This window comes from Zingiber officinale, chromosome 7A (genome assembly GCF_018446385.1).
Source record: "Zingiber officinale cultivar Zhangliang chromosome 7A, Zo_v1.1, whole genome shotgun sequence".
NCBI classification, from domain to species: Eukaryota; Viridiplantae; Streptophyta; class Magnoliopsida; order Zingiberales; family Zingiberaceae; genus Zingiber; species Zingiber officinale.
In genome coordinates, this window is record NC_055998.1 from 36725775 (window position 1) to 36745187 (window position 19413).

The 19413-nt window shown below is 33.8% G+C and overlaps 1 protein-coding gene across 2 annotated transcripts; it reads left to right on the forward strand.

Annotated features, from left to right (window-relative positions):
* Positions 1-6257: 6257 nt before the first annotated feature.
* LOC122001320 (BTB/POZ domain-containing protein At3g50780-like) lies at positions 6258-18832 on the forward strand. Of its 2 annotated transcripts, XM_042556004.1 has the most exons (4): positions 6258-6973; positions 7202-8065; positions 17399-18361; positions 18423-18832. In XM_042556004.1, the coding sequence occupies exons 2-4, from the start codon at positions 7400-7402 to the stop codon at positions 18432-18434; spliced, it is 1641 nt and encodes a 546-aa protein (XP_042411938.1). In that variant the 5' UTR covers positions 6258-6973; positions 7202-7399; the 3' UTR covers positions 18435-18832. The 2 variants fall into 2 exon arrangements, with proteins under 2 accessions (XP_042411938.1, XP_042411937.1); XM_042556003.1 differs by having other exon boundaries at positions 6263-6973; positions 17399-18832.
* The last annotated feature ends 581 nt before the right edge of the window (positions 18833-19413 follow it).

Sequence of the window (19413 nt, forward strand, 5' to 3'; positions counted from 1 at the left end):
AGAAAAAAGTCCTAAGGATCCGAGGGAGCAATCAAGGTTAGTAAGTTTACAATACATGAAAATCCTTTTTTTTTTCTACACATGTCAATAACTTAGCTAATCACTATTGCTCAAAGTTTAGATTCTCCTCGATTAGATATGTATGCTCACTCAAACAAATCAATTAATTAAAATAGTTTAATTAATCAAGTTAATATAAATCCAAATAAGAATAATTCAAAATTATTTAATAATTTTTCAAAATTTAAAAATTCATTTTCAAGTTTTAGAAAATTAGAAAAATAAAATAAGCTTTTGAAAGATAAAATTAATAAACTAGAAAAGATTATTAATAATTTTATCAATATACAAAATCTATACTTGGATTACAAGTCTAAGTTAAATTTAAAATTTAAACTCTACAAATCAAGTTATAATCAATTATATTCCAATTATAAAACTAATTAATAAAAATAATAACAAATCTAAATTAAATCAAAAACTTAAAATTCAAAACAGAGATTTTATGATTTAGGGAGAGGCACAAATTAATTGGTACTTTAAAAACATAATTTACCCATTTGGGTAATTAGGACTAGATTAAAAAAAAAAGTTAATTCTTGTCCAATATAGTACCAGTATGGGTCAAGATAATAGTACATTCGAGAAGCTTGGTGTAGAAAGTCAAGTAAGGTAAGGTGTACACTAATTGGTTTACCTAGCTAAGTAGAACTAACCGAAGCTACCTCGCCACATCCTAAACTAGTTAGACCAAGATTTTTCAATAGGAAGGTTAAGTGTCTAATTTCTTAAAAAAGCTTTGTCTAGAAGTGGTCGTTACTCTGATATCCAAGAAGATTTCTATGCCTCACCACAGCTTGGAAGCTAATTTTTAAAATAGGCATTTAATTAACTGATGGTTAAACCTGAATATAACACAAGGTCAAATTATTTTCAAAATAAAATTTTAACTAACTCATCTCACAAAACTACAGGGATACCTTGGTTGAACAATTAGACCGAGTGAGTTGATTAAATTATATTAAAATTAAAATTAAATTCAATTAAAATTAAAATTAAAATTAAAATTAAAATTAAATTAAAATTCAATTCAAATTAAATTAAATTCAAATTAAATTACATTAAATTATAATAAAATTAAAATTAAAATTAAAATTAACTTAAAATAAAATAAATTAAATTAAATTAAATTAAATTAAATTAAAATTAAGTCAATTTAAAAATATAATTTCAATTAATTAATTACACTGAATTAAAAAGTTAATTAAAATTAATTAAACAAGTAATTTAAAACTTAATTAAAATTAATTAAAAAAAGTTAACTAAACATTAAACATAACTAAAACTTAATTAAAACTTAAATTAAATCCAAAATTAAATATTTGTTAATATTAATTTAAATTAATTGATTATTTCAAAATTTACTTATACCAAATAACTTAATTAAATCTAAATTAATTAATTTAATTCAAGTAATAATTCAAAGTTAATAATCAATTAACTTAAAATTTGTTAATTAATAACAAATTAATTAATGCTAAATTTAATAATTAATTTAATAATATGAATTTAATTATTCTAAAATTAACAATTAATTAATCAAATTAATTCTTACTTAAGTCAATCAATTGCATAAAGTTAATAATAATTAATCCAATAATTATTTTACTCCAAAAATTAATTTAATTTTAAGTTAACTATTAATCCAAAAATAAATGTAACTTATTTATTAATCCAAATTTAATTATGTTCACTTAATTCAAATCAAATTATTTCCATCTTAGACAAAACATGTTGCATCTCTTTAAACATATTAGGTTACCATGTTTGAAAATCTAGAATTGTTGAGATGCTAGGAAAAGTAAATTTTTAAGATTAATCCATGATTGATTACAAATTACTTGTATAGCTTTCAAAAGTATACACTTTTGAAAATGACTATTGACCAACACTTAGTGTCTAGATTTTTTGGGTCAACCATAAACTTATAGACCCTTAAACACATCAGCATGTAATCCTTGTGGTTAATAAGAGTTTCCTAAGGAAGTATCAGGTTAAGGGAGAGATTTATGCATTAGTAAACATTTTGAATTATAGAATCATGTTTGAAAAATACTTTTGAAAACTTCTAAAAATATTTTTTTAAAAAAAAATATTTTTAGTTGTTCTTTTGGTTTGGGTCAACCCCTAAGACACATAGGAAGTTTTTCCTTGTAGTTAATAAGAATTCCTAAGAATGTATCAAGTTGAGGGGATGTCTTGATTGAAAGATCAAATATAATTTTTAAATTTTTTTCAGCATTAGTTTTATAATTATGAAAACCTTGAAAACTCTTTGGAAAATCTTGCAAAATTGTTTGAAAAATATTTAAAAAATTATCTTGCCAAAACTTTGAAATAATTTTTCAAAATCCTTTCATAAACACATGTTTTCAAAAATCTTTGAAAATTCTTGAAAAATCTTTTAGAAATTCTTTATGAAAACTATTTACTTAACAATTGTTTTTAAGTACTTTAAAGATTTTTTAAAAATGTTTTATCTAAAATACTAAGCAAAATTTTGTTTCTTAAAATATATTCAAGTACTTAATATTTTTTTAAAAAAAAGATGGGTGAAAACAATGCTTTATCTTAAATATTCTTAAGTGTTTTCAAAAATGTGTCTTGAATATGTTTTTCTAAAGTTATTTTTGGTGCAAAACCTAATGGACCTTAAGTGGTTTGTATTTATTTTGATGTGCGCCAAAAGGGGAGAGTAACATTAAGTTAGATATTTTCGAGTCCCTTAAATTTTTATATAAAACCCTTAAGACTCAAGCCTAACTTAAGAGAAATATCAAATATTAAAAAGGGGGAGATTGTTGGTGCAATCGACCTCTAGGGTTTAATATATCAATGTCGAGTTGGTTGACTAAGGGTTAATCCAAACATGACTTAATGTTTGGAAGAGAAGTCTAGCCAAGACTACATGACTAGTAAGGGTAAGTCCTAACTAGAGGTTAGATAGGTGAGAAGTTTACTGAGTGACTAGTCCTAACTAAAGGTTAGACAGGTGAAAGTCCTGGTGAGTGAAGTCGAGCCCTAGTGATGAAACTAGGTGATGAAAATCTTGGTGAGTGAAGCCAGACCCAAGTGAGTGAAGCTAGGTGATGGAAGTCCTGGTGAGTGAAGTCAGACAATGGAAGTTTTAGCGAGTGAAGCAAGGCCCTAGTGAGTGAAGCTAGATGATAGAAGTCCTAGTGAGTGAAGCTAGGTAATGGAAGTCCCAGTGAGTGAAACTCTGCCCTCGTGAGTGAAAGTAGGTGGTGGAATTCCTAGTAAGTCAAACCAGACAATGGAAGTCCCAGTGAGTGAAGCTAAACAACCATAGGGGGAGGTAACCCTAGGTAATGAGAAGTCTTAGAGGAGTAAACTCCAAACATGTGTGACCGACTGGTTTCCGGTCAACTGTGCAAGGTTGATTGGACCAACAAATTATTAATACTACTAACACTATTTTACTTTACTATTTTGTATCTATTATGTTAGCTCAGTGTTACAGGTAAGTTTTAGTAGATTAGATTGATTAAACACTAAGCAAGACTAGAGAAAGTCTAAATAGGTCTTAAGAATCAGATGTTTAGCAGATAAGTGAAGGTAAGCACAGGAGGAGAGAGATCCATTGAGGATGAGTCCCGGTGGAGCTATAGGTGATAGTCTAGCTTAGAGTCATTTTAGAAGTCTAAGCTGAGACCACTATATCCTGGTCTTGGAAAGACATAATCTAATTAATAATCATTTTATTTTAATTATGCTAACTCTATTTTGCAGGTTATTTTTTTGTTATTGGACTAACATGAACTTACAGAATTAAATTATAAAATTTAACTCGGATGAACAGTGTTTGAGGCGCTTCGAAGCTGCGCTAAGGCGGCTCAGAGCTGAATGGAGGTGCCCTTGCGGTGATAAAGTTTACGGATAAACTTTCATGGCGTGAAGGTGCCCTGGAGCTACGTGGAGGTGCCTCGAAGTGCATTGGAGGTGCCTTAGATGGTTTGGAGGTCCCCTTACGTGAATAGAAACCATAAGCATTGGATATGATAAGAGGCTGAAGTTTACGAGATCAAATATAAGGTTGGAGGCACCCTCAATAGTCTTTAAAAGTCTTGTTCTGCCAGCACAAAGGATCAACTAAATACAACTTGTTTACATGCTTCCTTGACCATTCGACTACTCCAATCGTACACTTATACTCTGCCTCATTCAAGCTTCAACGATGTAAGAACGACATGACGCCGCTACATGCTTAAACTAGCATAGACTTGGGTAACATGTAATTGTTATTTTCTTTATTGCTCTTGCTTTCTTTCTATACATCATATTCTAAAGTTGGTACTCTTGTTACCAACTTATTTTTGTAAAGAAATGATTGATTAGTAGATTACCCATCAGAAAGGTCCAAAGGACTTCGATCTTGGAGTAGGAGTCATCGAAAACTCTGAATCAAGTAAAAACTAAATGTGTTTTGTTTTCTTTTACTTTTATTTATTCTGCTGCGTACTTGAATTTTATAAAATCGAAAATGATAAGTTTTTAAAATACACATGATTCCTCCCTCTCACATGACAATGGTCCTACAAGAAGTGCTCCGTCGGTGTACTCTTTCACAGTTCTCGTCCCTCGAATACACTGAGAATGTCGACTCGCTTCCCGTGTCATCATTCTCGCTCGTTGCGTCTTCCGCTCGACTTCTTGTGTTCTTAAATTTCTGCATACTTAGACACAAGATATCAAATCACAGAGTCTAACTTAATTCGGTTAATCACATCAAAACTCAATTGGTGCATTTATTCAATTAGTTGTCATTGACTTGTTGTAATCATGAGACTCACCTTTTAGGATGTTAACATAAAGTAAATAATATAGTTGAAATAAGTTAAGCCATTCTCTTTAAAATAAGATTACTTTACTTAGGTATCTATGATTTATCAGTAACTATCTTCTATGATATAATGGAGCACACCAAATTTTAAGTTCTCATAAACTTTTAACATCTCAACATTTTAGAAGAGATAAAAACTTAGAACCAAGTTAAAGTATTAGTAATGAAGGGTGCGAAAGAGCATAAAACTAAGAGTGTCACTAATCAACTATTTCATTAGACTACATTAATAAATTTTTTAACTTTAATTGGGCTCCAACCAATCCCAATTAGGTCTTGGTCTGCAGCCCAGACTTACCTGCTGATGCCCAATTTAATGGAAAAATGAGGGCAGCCAAGTTGGTCAGACCAAAAAACTAAGGGCCGGCCCATTGGGCCAAAGCGTAGAATTGTCACAACAATTTTAGTTTTTCTATTTATTTTTGTTTTATATAATTTAAAATTTCTCATTAATATATCCCTATCATAATTTCCTTTTAAAAAATTAAAGAGATAAGAGGATAAGAGACATTATTATTGTATACCTTTGACTCTAAAATTTGCTCCATAAGACACATGGGCCGTAAAGGTTTGCAACTACAGAGACAATGTGCTCTGTTCCCTGTGTCTCTGCTCACATGATCACTATAAAGAAATGGGAGTTGATGGGAATGAGTTGGTCGTCTTTTGCTTTCTTGGCTACTGTAGATGAATCAATTGATAGATACGAATGCAGTGAGATCATTAATTGCCTGCAATATGATAGCTAAGTTCCAAAGCAGAGCTAAAGCAAAGCTGCTGATAAAGGAGGAAGCTTTTTGGTAACACTCGACACAAAAGTTGGACAGTGTTTCTTGTTTTGCTCACATCTTTCTTTTGCTTGTCATGGCATTGCATATATTTATATTGTCAGTCCCACCAATCCAAAGTTCTAGTACTGCAAAAAAATTTTAAAAAATAAAAAAATTTTATTTTACGGCCGATTATAAATTGATCTCATAATTTATCTCACTTTAACATTTAAAAAAAAATTATAATGAATAATGAATTTTAAAATATCAAAAAGCTGGTTTTCTGTTTTCTGAATCTGGGAAGGAAGTGATGAATTTTGAGTTTTTCCAATCAGGAAAGGAGTAGATCGTGGAACACTGAGTCCCAAAGCTTTCCCGAAGCCCAATGCCCATCACTTTCGCAAGCAAACCATGTTGATTGTCTCAAAAATCCTTTCTTTTTTTCTTTCTTCTCTTCCACTAGGCAGGAGGATGGATGATCGGAAATCTTATCCATGAATCATGATCTCCTCTGTTCTCTTTCTCCATGTGAGATTGTTTCTCTTGCCATGGCCACTGGTTTCTCTCATTAAATAAACATGCCCACCCCCATTATTGACTGAAAGAATCCAATTTATTTTTGCACCACCTCCTCCTGCAAACATGCAGATTGTGGTCCCATGGACTGTACGTGACTGATTCGTTCGTAATTTACTGAAAAAAAAGGGTTCAAAAATCACTCACCGGCTGCAAATTTGGCCTCCTTCAGTAAAAAAACGTTGGAATACCAGCACTACTTGCATGAAGGCTTATGGATTTCTTGCTCTCTCATCTCTTCCTCGTTAATCTTGGGAATTGAAAGTGAAAGTCTAGTGCAAACCACTCAAATCCTTATCCAGTTATCCTCGAGCATGCACGCATTTGGAGATCAGTGCAGTGTGTTTGAAAGGGAGCATTTGGAGCATATTCTGTCGTTTGAAAGCTCGGAAATAGAGTAGTGGGGCTTTGATTGATGCCTTGTCGGTACAGTACACAAGCTCGGGGAGAGAGAGAGAGCAAAAAAAAAAAAAAGGTAAAGGGAGGAGAGAGAGAGGAGTCGATGGCTTTCTTAGGGTTGAAGTAGATTGGAGGCAAAAGAAGCGACTTTCTTAGCTGGTAACGCTAAAGATCTCGTCTTTTTACCACTGAACTGGAGAGAAATGATTTTTGCTCTCTTTCATCATGGCAATGGCCAAATAAGGGAGCACGAGATGTTTAGAAGAAGGATGAAGCTGTTTGCGGAAGGAGGCAAGGCCAGAGATAAGTAAGTGAATCTTTTTCATCTCTTATCTGATATTTCTTTCTTTTAAAGTTTCCTTTGGTTTCTCTTAGGGTTCACTTCCCAGTTACTGAAAAAAAAAACGATTTTTCCCTCTTATAATCTGAGAGAAGCTAGAAATAGGAAGTCCGAATTCGTTGGGCTTTGGAGTTCTTGTTTGTGTTGAACCACAAGCATAACCTAATAATTTCCCCCTTTGGATTTTGCTTGCAGCTTCATATAGGGTGCCATTTTTCTAGCAAAATTTGTTGTTGCCCTAATAAATCAAGGTTCGGGTGTTATAGCAGCAAGTGTTTCTTGCGAGGAACCCTACCTTGTTTCTATGCTTTGATCTTTTGGATATTATCGATCCTCCCTGGAAACCCTAGTTACCAGAAGCCTTGGCCACTTGTTTCCCCTTGGGTAGTGCAAATGGCAGATTTTCGAGTTGGAAGGATTGAGCAAGGGCAGACAAGGATCCGAAATGTTCCGATTGCAGTAACTCCTGAAGGTTTCTGGTGTTGCCCCTCCCCTGCAGTTCTTCAGAAAACCCTAAAAAATCATCACAATCACCAAAGCAAGCACAAAGTATCATCTCCGCTGCCGTCAAAGTCGTCATCATTCCAGCGGACGGCGAATTCCCCATCTGATAGGAAACCACACTCCGGCCCCTTAGGTTCAAAAGTTGTTTCTGATGATCAGAGATTGTCGACACCTGATGTTCCCACTGCAACACCAACAAATGTGGCTGAGAAGGCACCCGAGAGGCAGCCTGAGAGGCCACCAAAACCAACAATTGACAATCCGCAACGCAAGATATCAGTGGGCTATGGTCGACCAGAGACGAGTGATTTGAAAGTTATTTTGTTTGGCAAGGAAGGAATCCATGTGACAATGAATGTCCATTGGAATGTTCTTGCAGAAAACAGCAGTTTCTTTGCAAGTAAACTCTCTAGGCAGTCTCCATTACCAGCTGTCGAAATAGCAGATTGTGAAGATGTGGAGATCTTTGTCGAGACTGTGGGATTGATGTACTGCAAAGAACTGAAAGTTAGATTAATCAAGCAAAGTGTTCCACGCGTACTGCGCATTCTCAAGGTTAGTTTGCTCATCATGTTATTTGAATTTTCAGCACTATCTTGCGGTCTGAGCATTCTTTTTTCCATGAATGTATTACTATCTTATGGAGACTTACTTTCTGTTAGTTTTATTCAAAAACTCGATGTGGACAGATCCTCTAGTCTGACCTGGAAGTATTTTTACTAGTGTCCACTACAATGGTCTAGAAAGTTAGAAACATCTATAAAATGAATGTAACTGCGAGGAAAGGGTTTTGACTTACGACACCAGGAGTTATACTATTGAACAAAAATAAATTTAGACTCCAAGTCATGAACAATGGATGCGAACTGTTGAAAATAGTTTCCTCTTGGAGTTCATAGAGCACTCAAAACAAATCAAGTTTTTTTATTCCAGTGTTCTGAATTTTCCCAAATCAACATACAGCGCTAATTCTTCTTGTTTTTGAATGCTCCTAAAGATGGCAAACTTGTGAAGGAAAAATTAGTCTATCGAGTTTAGACAGGCGATTTCAGTAGGAAAATCCACTGTCCTTGTTAGCCAGACATAGGGTAGGGAGCAAACAATTGGAGTAACTGAAGTTCCATGGTCAAGGAGGCTCTTCTTATTCTGAACCTTTCGTGTAGAAACCTATCTAATAATTTCAACCTTTATCTAGCACAGCATTCATAGAGGCTCTTAATTTATTCAAATTGGACCCGGCGGATGGCCACAAACAATAAGTTGAACTATTCTTATTTCACATGGCTTGGTTAATTGCCTTGGTGATTTTGGGTGAGTTTGTTGGTAATCTGCAATGAACTTATAAACTTACCATTGAGAGAGTTTAATTTAGATGTATTAAACAATTGGCATTTGATCTTTATTGGTTTAGAGGTCTATCTTCACATAACATTATGTGACTGTTGTTCTTCTAGTAAGGACTTAAACGTCATGCCACATGTTTCAGATATTTCAGTCTTTAATGCAAGTATTTGGTTTCTCTCCAATAAATTACGGAACTATGGGAATCATGACATTGATATGGATTGTTTCATGTGATTCAAACAACTTGTTGAAGGCATACCATAGATATAATAGAGATAAAGAACAGACCGAGTACAATAAAATAGCACATCAAAATATTGTTGAAGAGTATAGTGCAACATTAACATACTATGTGGTATGACAGAAATTTTTGGGTCCATGATAGGTTGATCAAATTGCCTCAATTTTTATCACTTAAGAAAGAGAATGATCATGTGGCCTACAATCACATATAAACATTAAAATGGAAAGACATGATAAAAATAGAAACAAATTGAGGAAAACTGAGAAGAAACGTGAAAAAATCATTAAGTGTAAAAGCATATGACCTAAGTGTAAAGGCATATGGGCTCAAGGGATTGGATACACTCATCATCCAGTTGAGTGATATTTGGTAATATTATTTGCTCAGACGACAGCATTGCTTAGCCCTATGCCCCCAAGTGAATCTCATAGGGACAAGGAGGTCAAAGGAAAGGCTCATCAAAATGAATTTATACCGAAGCCCAAATTTTTAATCTTGATCCAATTAAATTAATTGAGTCTTAAGTTACCCGATCAATCTCATTCAATATTTAACCTTAACTTGGTAGACATGGTAAAGAATTAATTAAGACTTAATGTCACCATAACCCAAAACATGGTCATGATTACCAATGTAATACAGATTTGTGGATATGATTCTAATTCCAATGTTAACATGACCAAAATCCAGTCCTAATTTAGTTGACATGATTAAGAGCTTCATGGGTTGATCAATATTAGTCTAATTTGAACTTTGACCAAATGACATGTCAATCAAATATGGCATGATATGCCAACAATGCTAACACAGCGCTATGCCAATGTCAATGGCATCTTGAATGACACCACGATAACTTAGAATGATCAATGACGAGAAAGCTCACTAAAATGGTAAGGTTCATTATTAATGTGCAAAGATGAAGGCTTTCAACTTTCATAAGTGCCACCATAACACCATAACAACAATGGACTATATAAGATGAGCATACATTTCATAGGAAATATAAACTAATTCAATGAAAAGGAGCATTTGATTCATGACAATTACTTTAGATATGACTGTGACAAAATAATATAACAATATGGTTAGCTTACATTAAGTGTGGGCAAGAGCTCATTAATAACAAACCAAAAATGTACCTATTCTTATTTTTAAAGAGGAGGATCAAGCACACCATAAGCACATCATGGAGGAAGAGAGATGAGAACTTGGCTGCAACCACATTTCTCACAAAACTAGAAGAGCATTGTATCAAAAATAAATAAATAAATTTGCCAGAAATAGGAGAAGCTCTATAGGAAGAAAAAGATGCAGGAAAGGGCATAGATATTAGAAGGTCTTCCAGCTGAAATGAATAAGGACAGGCTGCTGAAAAAGAGCAGCGACATAGGAACACCATCCATATAAAACCAAGGAGGAAGAACACGTTGTTGGAGGTTTACCATATGAAAGCATGGAGCAAAATGGCTGCAAAAAAGAAGAAGCATTGAAAGCCCTCCACATGAAAACAAAGAAGAGGCTAAAGGTCTTGAGAAAAATGATATTAAAAGAAGAGGTTACTAAGGTTCTTGAACAAACACAAAACAAAGAATTTCAAGTTGATACTTTTTAAGGCAAGGAACAAAGGAACTAGAGAAAAAAAAACTTTAAGCTAATGTCTAAAGTATAATAAATTCGATTTGTTCCTTCTCCTCTCCTTGGATTAAAGAAAAAGACAACTAGGATTAAGATCTCCTCTCTGAGGCTTGAAAAGAAATCTACGAGAGCATGACAATGGTAACCAACACCTCCTCAATGAAACTTCAACTAAAAAACTACTCAATATGTTGATAGATGAACCATGAAGAAATGACAACAAATAGATCATTGATTAAAATATACAGGATTTAAAACATGGAGCATAAAGAACTCTCCATAGAATTCCTCTACAAAATCTATATCTATAAAAGAAGAGCACATATAGAGGGTCAAAACTTGTACTAAGAACTAAAAATGAGAAATCAGATCATCTATTTGAGCTCTTATTTACTAGATATAGATCTCATAGAGTTTGCTTGATTATTCTTCATGCTGTATGGTTTTTAACCTTGTATGTTTTAGTCAGTGGCCTATTTAGAGACCATTTCTTCTCGGTTCAGGTATTAACCCGTTGATCAATTATTCTTCTAGTTTTTTGGTTGAAGTTCATTGAGGTGATCTTCATTATAATTGTCATGCTCTCCTCATCCGTCTTTTGTGAAGCCTGAGTGAGGATATCTTGGTTCCCATTATCTTCTCCTTTTCTCCAACAAGAGGGGCAAGAATAGAAAGAATTTAGTATACTTCAAGCATTAGCTTGAAGTTCTTTTTCATTCCTTTTCTCTTACTTCAAAGCTTTGATTCAAAGTTCTTTGCTTTAAGTTTGCTCAAGAACTAATGCAAACGAGGAAACCTTGGTAGCCTCAATGGTTTGATTTCAGTATTGTATGAAGAACCTTGGTAACCTCTTTTTAGCATCATTTTATTCAAGAACCTTTTGCCTTTCATTGCAACTTATTTTCATTTGCCCCTCTTCTCCTTATTTTCATGTGGTAAGCCTGCAATAGCCTCCTACTTTGATTTTATATTGAAGATATTCTGATTTTGTTGTTCCTTTCCGGCAACTTATCCTTATTGATTTTAGGTGGAAGTCCTTTTGATATTTGTACTCTTTTCTTGCTTCTTTTTCTTCTTATAGAGCTTCTCCACTTTGTGGTAAAGTTTTGGTATGATATTCTTTGGTTTTGAAGGAAATGTGGTTGTAGATGAATTCTAGTCTCTCCTCCATGTTAAGCTTGATCCTCCTCTTTTAAAAACAAAAGAGGGTATATATATGGTACAACAACAACAAGAACAACAACCAAACTTTATCTCACTCGGTGGGGTCGGCTATATGGATCCTTTTATGCCATTGAACTCTATCTCCTACTATATCATTGTCTTTACTTAAATAAATTTTATCTTGTTTTATTGTTGCTAACAAAGTCCTTTTGGATCTTCCTCGTTTGATATGTGTGTTTGTCATAGTTTCACATCGCCGAGCATTTATTGGTCAGGGTATATATTTGGTAGGTTATTAATAATCTCTCGCCCACACTTGGTGTGATTTAACAATATTGTTATCTTATTCTATCATGGTAATGTCTAGTGGAATTGCCATGAATCAATTATTCACGAGTATTAGTATAGTTTTAAATGCCCTTTTATTTGAGTTAGCTTTTTTGTTTTCGAAAAAATTCTAAAAACCTTTATTGTTTCTTAGAATATAGAATTTAAAATAAAAAAAATACTTAAAATTACCTCTTTTTTAACACATTTAAACTTATTAGAGGTGAATAATATGATAAATATTTTTTATTTTTTTTTATTTTATGAAAATAGAAAATTTTCAATTGCCAAACAAAGCCTTATATTTTCTATTGTATGTAAGCAAAGGTTATGATGCTTAATTGTTGTCACAACAAGATTTTGGAAAGTTTGAAGTCCCTTAAGCATTATTAAATTCCTTGAGCATTAATAAAGAAAACTTACCATTTTAATGAATTTTCTTCAAGTCATTCTAAGATTTCATGGAGTCATTCTTAACATCATTTGGTGTTGGCATGTATCATGTTGGTATGGACATGTTGCCTTGTGTTCACCTTGTTATGTGTCATTTGGTTATAGTCTAAATGACCATATTGATCAAGTCATATAGCTCTTGATCATGCCAAGCAAGCTAGGATTCAGTTTTGGTAATGTTAACATTGGAATTAGAGTCGTATCTATGAAGCTACATTACATTATTGATTTTCTTGATTACATTAGTGTTTTGGTCACATAAACTAACCTTACTAAGTCTTAACCATGTTCACTAACCAAAGGTTGAATCTTGATTGAGCTTGATCATGTCAAATGTAGGGTTTGATTGGATGAATTAAGGCTTGATCAATTTTACTGCAAAGTTAGGCCTTAGGTATAAATTATTTTGCCAAATCTTTCATTTAACCCCCTTGTCCCTTGGAGTCTACTCGAACAAACATTCGATAAAGATCGTTTATGTTTATTCAATAATAAAAGAATATATAAAATAAACAAGCTTAAACACCAATAAGCTTAGTTCGTTAACATTCCCGTTCCTAAACAAAGTTCATGAACAATTTATGAATAAACTTATTTATTAATTTAATAATAAATTTTTTTCTTAATTTTTGTTTAAATACTAAACATTTATAATTTTTTATAATATAAAATTATCCATAATATGATAAAAATGAGAAAATAATATAAGTTTCATGTATTAGATAAATGTTTAACTAATTTATAAGGCCACAACATTAATAGTTGAGCTCAATAAACTCAAGTATATAAACAAGCTTGAACAAGCTCGATAAGTAAACAAATAAGTTAAGTTCGATTCAACTTGGCTTGTTTACACGCTAAGTCCACTTGAGACACATGGTTGAGCTTGGTTTTGGTTTGAGCAGATGTTATTAATGAATATCGCTCAACTGATAATAGTGAGTAGATCCACCCCACCCCCCAACCCCCAAGCCTATATGCTTAACATTTGGAATTTTTTCACACTTTCAATTTTCCTCAGTTTATTTTCAATTTCATCAAGACTTTCCATTTTGATGTTTGTATATAAATGTAGGTCAAGTGATATTCTCTTAGATTTAAAAAGGTCAAAATTGAAATGGTTTGATCTGCATGTGGTAAACCCAAGCATTTTTTTCATGACGCAATGTAATGTAAGAAAAAACTGCAAAATCCGATCCAATTTATCGTAATCGATTAGTTAACATGTTGGTTAACCGTATTCTGAAACACGGAAAAAAATCATTGGCTTATCAAATTTTCTATCGAGCCATGAAAAAGATTCAACAAAAGACAGAAACAAATCCACTATCTGTTTTACGTCAAGCAATATGTAGAGTAACTCCCGATATAGCAGTAAAAGCAAGACGTGTAGGCGGATCGACTCATCAAGTTCCTATTGAAATAGGATCTACACAAGGAAAAGCACTTGCCATTCATTGGTTATTAGGGGCATCCCGAAAACGTCCGGGTCGAAATATGGCTTTCGTAATTGTTGCATATGTACCCTATGTAAAATTTTATGTATTTAAACTGCCAACCTTATCACATTATGATTCAAAAATACAAATGTACACAAAATGAATTAATTGTTTTTGTTCTTGATATATTTACAATTGACAAAATCATTGCCATGTTCTTGAAGTTGCTTGATCACATCTTTTACATACAAATTGGTGATTATAAAGTTGTCAAATTTTAATTTCAATAGAGTCTACTTATATGAACAATGAACTTGACCAACTTAGAGAAGAGTCGGATTCAGAAGGAGGATAGTCTGTGTCTGAGTATGGGATGAGGCTCAAGAATGTATGGTAGACAAAGATCCTCAATTGAGGTCTATGGTGCTATAGATCTGGTATGTGCCCTTAACATACTTACGGAAACATATGGAAAAGATAGAGATGGAATAAAGATGCCTCTTAGGTTTTGAGTCTTCACAAGCTCTAATTCGGGACAAACCATATAAAGCAATATAGATAATCAAATTGATCTTTCTTGACCCTTGTATCTTATGTGATCAAGAAATTTCTCGAAGAGCAATAGCAATACCCTAGAATAAATTAATATATATGGTGATCTCTGTGTCAGATTATGATAACTAGAAGTGATTACCAATCACATTATAGGCTCGAGAAATATCATCCATGGATGGATCTCTAGCTTGTTTGAAGTTTTATAGCATAAAAAGTATAGGAAGATGCTCATGAGACTGAGATTGATGGATCGTTAAAGAAGTGTATACAATTGGGCATCAATCTGCTTTCATGAGGCTCTACTAGATTTAGGAATCTCCGTAGCATGGGTAGTGAGGTGTTCAACTAAGCTTCACTCATGAACCAATAAAGCATAATATTTCCAGTTAAAATTTTCTCTGTTAATGCATGGACCTTTGATTGAACATGTGATGGCGTGATCAAAGAACTTATTGTATTTTTTTTTTTATTTTTACATTAAGACAACGTTTTTTTTACTTCCTTATCATTTAGATTTTTTAAGTTACTAATAAGAAAGCCTAATAGTTGCACCAATAAGGTTTATACAACATTTAGATTCCTCCTTCAGATCTTGATTTTTAACTGCAATGTTGCTGTGACAACGGGAAACCTAAAGAAAGATTGGGATTGGTGGTGTGAGTTAGTGTAAGTCCATCACCAGCACTCTAAGATATACCAAGGTCATGAACAAAGCCTTGCATGATTGAGGCCGCGTTTGAGGAGGTGAAGAAGATCGATGTTAGGGATGAACATAAGGCCAAGGTGAAATGGCAGTGTATGTATGAAAGTTGAGTCAACAAGGGCAATGACACTAGTAAACTAGGAGCAAGTGACCGCGGTAAGCTCTCACATTGACCAACATTGGTGGATAGGATCATCGATGGTGATAAATTTTCGATGGCTATTGGCGACAAAAAGTTGCTTAGGTGAATGCGAGTATTTAAAAGGTGTCTTGATAACCAAATTGGAAAGTCATGAAGCAAGAAGCATTGGAGTTGGGATGTGGGTCTTATAGATAATTTTTAAAATTATTTTTTTAAAAAATATAAAATATTAATACAAATATCAAAAGAACCAAGATTTAAAATTTCGACCCGTGTCGAAGTTTCGGTCCCAGACCGGAACGATACGGTTTCGATATTGTATCGTGTCATGTCGATACAGTTTCGGTATTTTTTTTATTTATATATAGTAATTATTAGATAAATTTATTTATTGTGTATAATTTAAAAATAAGTTGTATATTGATTTTATATAAGTTCTCCATTATTAAACAACTTAATATTGTTATAAAAAATAATTAAATATAATTTTCTTTTAAAAAAATAATTGATGTATAAATAGCTGACTTAAAATTGATACATATCATAATATGTTACCTTACTATATATTTAAAATACTAAAAAAAATTAGAATATCAATTAAACATTAAAATAGTAAAAAAATATATATAAAATAATTAAAAATATATATATAAGAATATAAATTTGATTTATTAGAATTTTTATATAAAATTTTAAATTTTTTTTAGAATTTTTAAATAGAAAAACCAATTTCAGAATATTATTTAATAAAATTTATTTTTTTCCAATTTTAAATATATTTTTATATTTTATTGGGATAATTTAATTAGGGTTTATAAAAGCCTCTTAAAATGTCAACAATTAAGTGGGAGTGAGAATTGTTTGATTTATTTAAATGGTAATATTAATTTTGCACAGTCAGTCCCACGCCCAATGCCCGCGACGCCCGTGACTGCCTGCGATGCCGCGACGCCTCGGACTCCTCGCGAACGCCTCCGACAGCGCCGGAGGCGTCGACGGCACCTCCGGTGGCACCGGAGGCGTCCGGCGATGCTTTTGACGGCGCTGGAAGCGTCCCGTGACGCTTTCGGCACCACCAGAAACGTCGCATCACGATGCCTTCGGCGCCCACGATGCTTTCGGCGGCACTGGAAGCGTCTGGCGACGCTGCCCATGCTATCGTGCGACAATGAGCACACGGACGCGACGAAATCTTCACTATTTCGGTGTCGGTTTCGGTGCGCAGGCGGAACAGTAAATTTCGCCAGTTCCGCCCGGCACGGAACGAAATTTTGAACATTGAAAAGAACAATGAAAATTAATTAAAGTGATTAATATAAATAGTGGTGTTATTATTTCTAATATTTATCAACTAAATTATTTAATTAATGTTACAACTATTTTTATCATTTTCCTTAACTGGTAACACAATTTACAAAATTGTATGACTCCGTGCTAAAGAAAATACAAGTACTTGTATTTCACATTGGCCATCCTCCAAGTCTGGTTGAATTTGTAATGATGCGAGAAATGATTTCCCACCTTGCTTGTTCGGATTCCTTAATGCTACAAAATTGGCTTTGACATTCTTCGAAGAGAGATGACATTTTGATCATGGATGTAGCAAAATGGCAATTCCCAATCTGGAACCATGCTTCAATTCACATAAAATGTTCGTTAGAGCTGACCGTATAATTATGGTGTGATCGTCATTCCATATATTTTGTTGTGTAAGTCAAAACTCATCTTTCTTAATTGGCATTCCAAATCGAGCAAAAACCCTTTTGTCAACCCCACATTGCTATTAGCATCATATAGATTATTCTTTTAACCATCAACGACAGATGTTATAGAACCTAGAACACTTTGCGTCTTCTACATAACTAGAGTTGGATGTTTGCAGGTTGCCGAATCACTTGGCTTCCGTGAATGCATCAAGTCATGCTTGGATTATCTGGAAGCAGTCCCCTGGGTTGCAGAGGAAGAAGATAATGTTGTATCATCGGTCCGACATCTCCAAAATTATGGCTCCAGTCCTGTACTTAAGCGTGTCGCTTCTGATTTATCAAATCCACCAAATGACACACTTGCTCATATCATGGACCTTGTCCTCAAAAGCAACGAGGACAGAGGTCGGCGGGAGATGAAAACTCTGGTGCTAAAACTTCTGAAGGAAAATAATAGCTGCGCTAGTGGATCTGTGAACACATGGATCCAATTATTTTACCGATCGTGTACAACTTGTGTGGAATCACTACTAAATCTGTTCCGGCAAGCATCCGAGCCTGGTTTCTCAGATTGTTCTTCCGACTGCAAAGATCCCATGCGGCAGATAGCTCTTGAGGCAGATAATCTCATTTGGTTAGTTGAGATTCTGGTTGATAGGCATGCAGCCGATGAGTTTGCAACAATGTGGGCTAGCCAGACTGAGCTTGCAGGATTACACTCCAAGCTACCAATCATGTCACGCCACCTTGTCAGTTGTATCACTTCTAGGATTTTCGTTGGTATAGGAAGAGGAGAAATTCTTCCGACAAGGGAAACTAGGCAGCTACTGTTACAAACTTGGTTGCAACCTCTTATCGACGACTACAGCTGGTTACAACATGGTTGCAGATCGTTTGATCGCAAGGTCGTCGAGGAAGGAATTGGCCAGACAATTTTGACACTACCATTAGAAGACCAGCGGAGCATTCTACTTTCTTGGCTAGGAAGCTTCTTGAAGGTCGGCGATAACTGCCCTAATCTTCAGAGAGCATTCAAGGTTTGGTGGAGGAGAACTTTTGTCAGGCCTTATGCTGAACAGCAGGCGACAAATCTGCCCCCGGAAAGAAGTTTAACTTTCAAAATGGAGAGAAGAAGGCAGGTTTGTTTTAGATTTGGATGCTTGGAAGAAATTTAAATATTATTGTAACATATGTTTTCAGATGGTGGAGTAGTTTCTCGGTTATGAGGAGACATTCAAATGTTATTTCAGAAGGCGACATCAATCTATTGCGAATTTGGACACTAGGTTCGAATTATCAAACTGAACTAATCCCACACTGGCGATCGGCAGGGGCCTTGTGTATGGAGACTGTGCTTTTTCTATATTTACTGACATGATATTTTCATTGCACAATTCTTGACAACTCAGTCTTGTAACTCAATCCTGCTGGGTAGGTTGATCAATCGAGTTTGTGGGGGTTGATGATTCTTTGTTTGTGAAGGCGTTTCTCAGAGTTTTGAGTATCAAAATGCATCCTGGATCAGATTTTATCAACTTTTGTTAGTTTTTCTCTTGTTTGTAAGATCATGATGTTTTGTTAATAAGAAACTTTAAATATATTTCACTCAATCTGATGTTATAGGAGACATTTTGAAGACAGAATGCATTGTTAATTAGGTGAATTCATACAACTTGCAATTACAGAGTTCATTATTTTTTGCAAAAGAATAAATTATATTTTATGGATAATTCAAAAGTAACAAAATTATGATATAAAAAAGGGCGAATTGAAATTTTCATTTCCTTGCATGATATATGAATAATCGAGATGCCAAATGGATTAACCCCTTAATATGTGAATTTACATATTAAATATTTATATGTATTTTAAAAAAGAGTTAAATTTATTCAATTTAAATTATATTAAGATCATCTTGCTTATAATCCCATGAATTTAGAATAAAAAATAATTGACTTTTAATGCTTGAAACTTGAATGTGTTAGTTGATCTCACCCATCTATCAAAAACTCCTTAGTTTCATTCTTCCCTCTTTATTCTCGATTTCCCACCTCTTAATCCTACACTCTAATGCTCAACTTCACAAGCAACGACCATCCTTAAGTTATCGACGGTCACACAATTGTTGCATCGCTGTAGTCCATCAAGAGGAACCCTAACTTCTTTAATTGGCATTGTTCCTCCTCAAGAA

Excerpts from the sequence above, each read along its gene's own strand:
- LOC122001320 (XM_042556003.1), top strand. The coding sequence starts at position 7,400 with ATGGCAGATTTTCGAGTTGGAAGGATTGAGCAAGGGCAGACAAGGATC. Across the intron at positions 8,066-17,398 it reads GCGTACTGCGCATTCTCAAG|GTTGCCGAATCACTTGGCTT; the intron begins GTTAGTTTGCTC and ends GGATGTTTGCAG.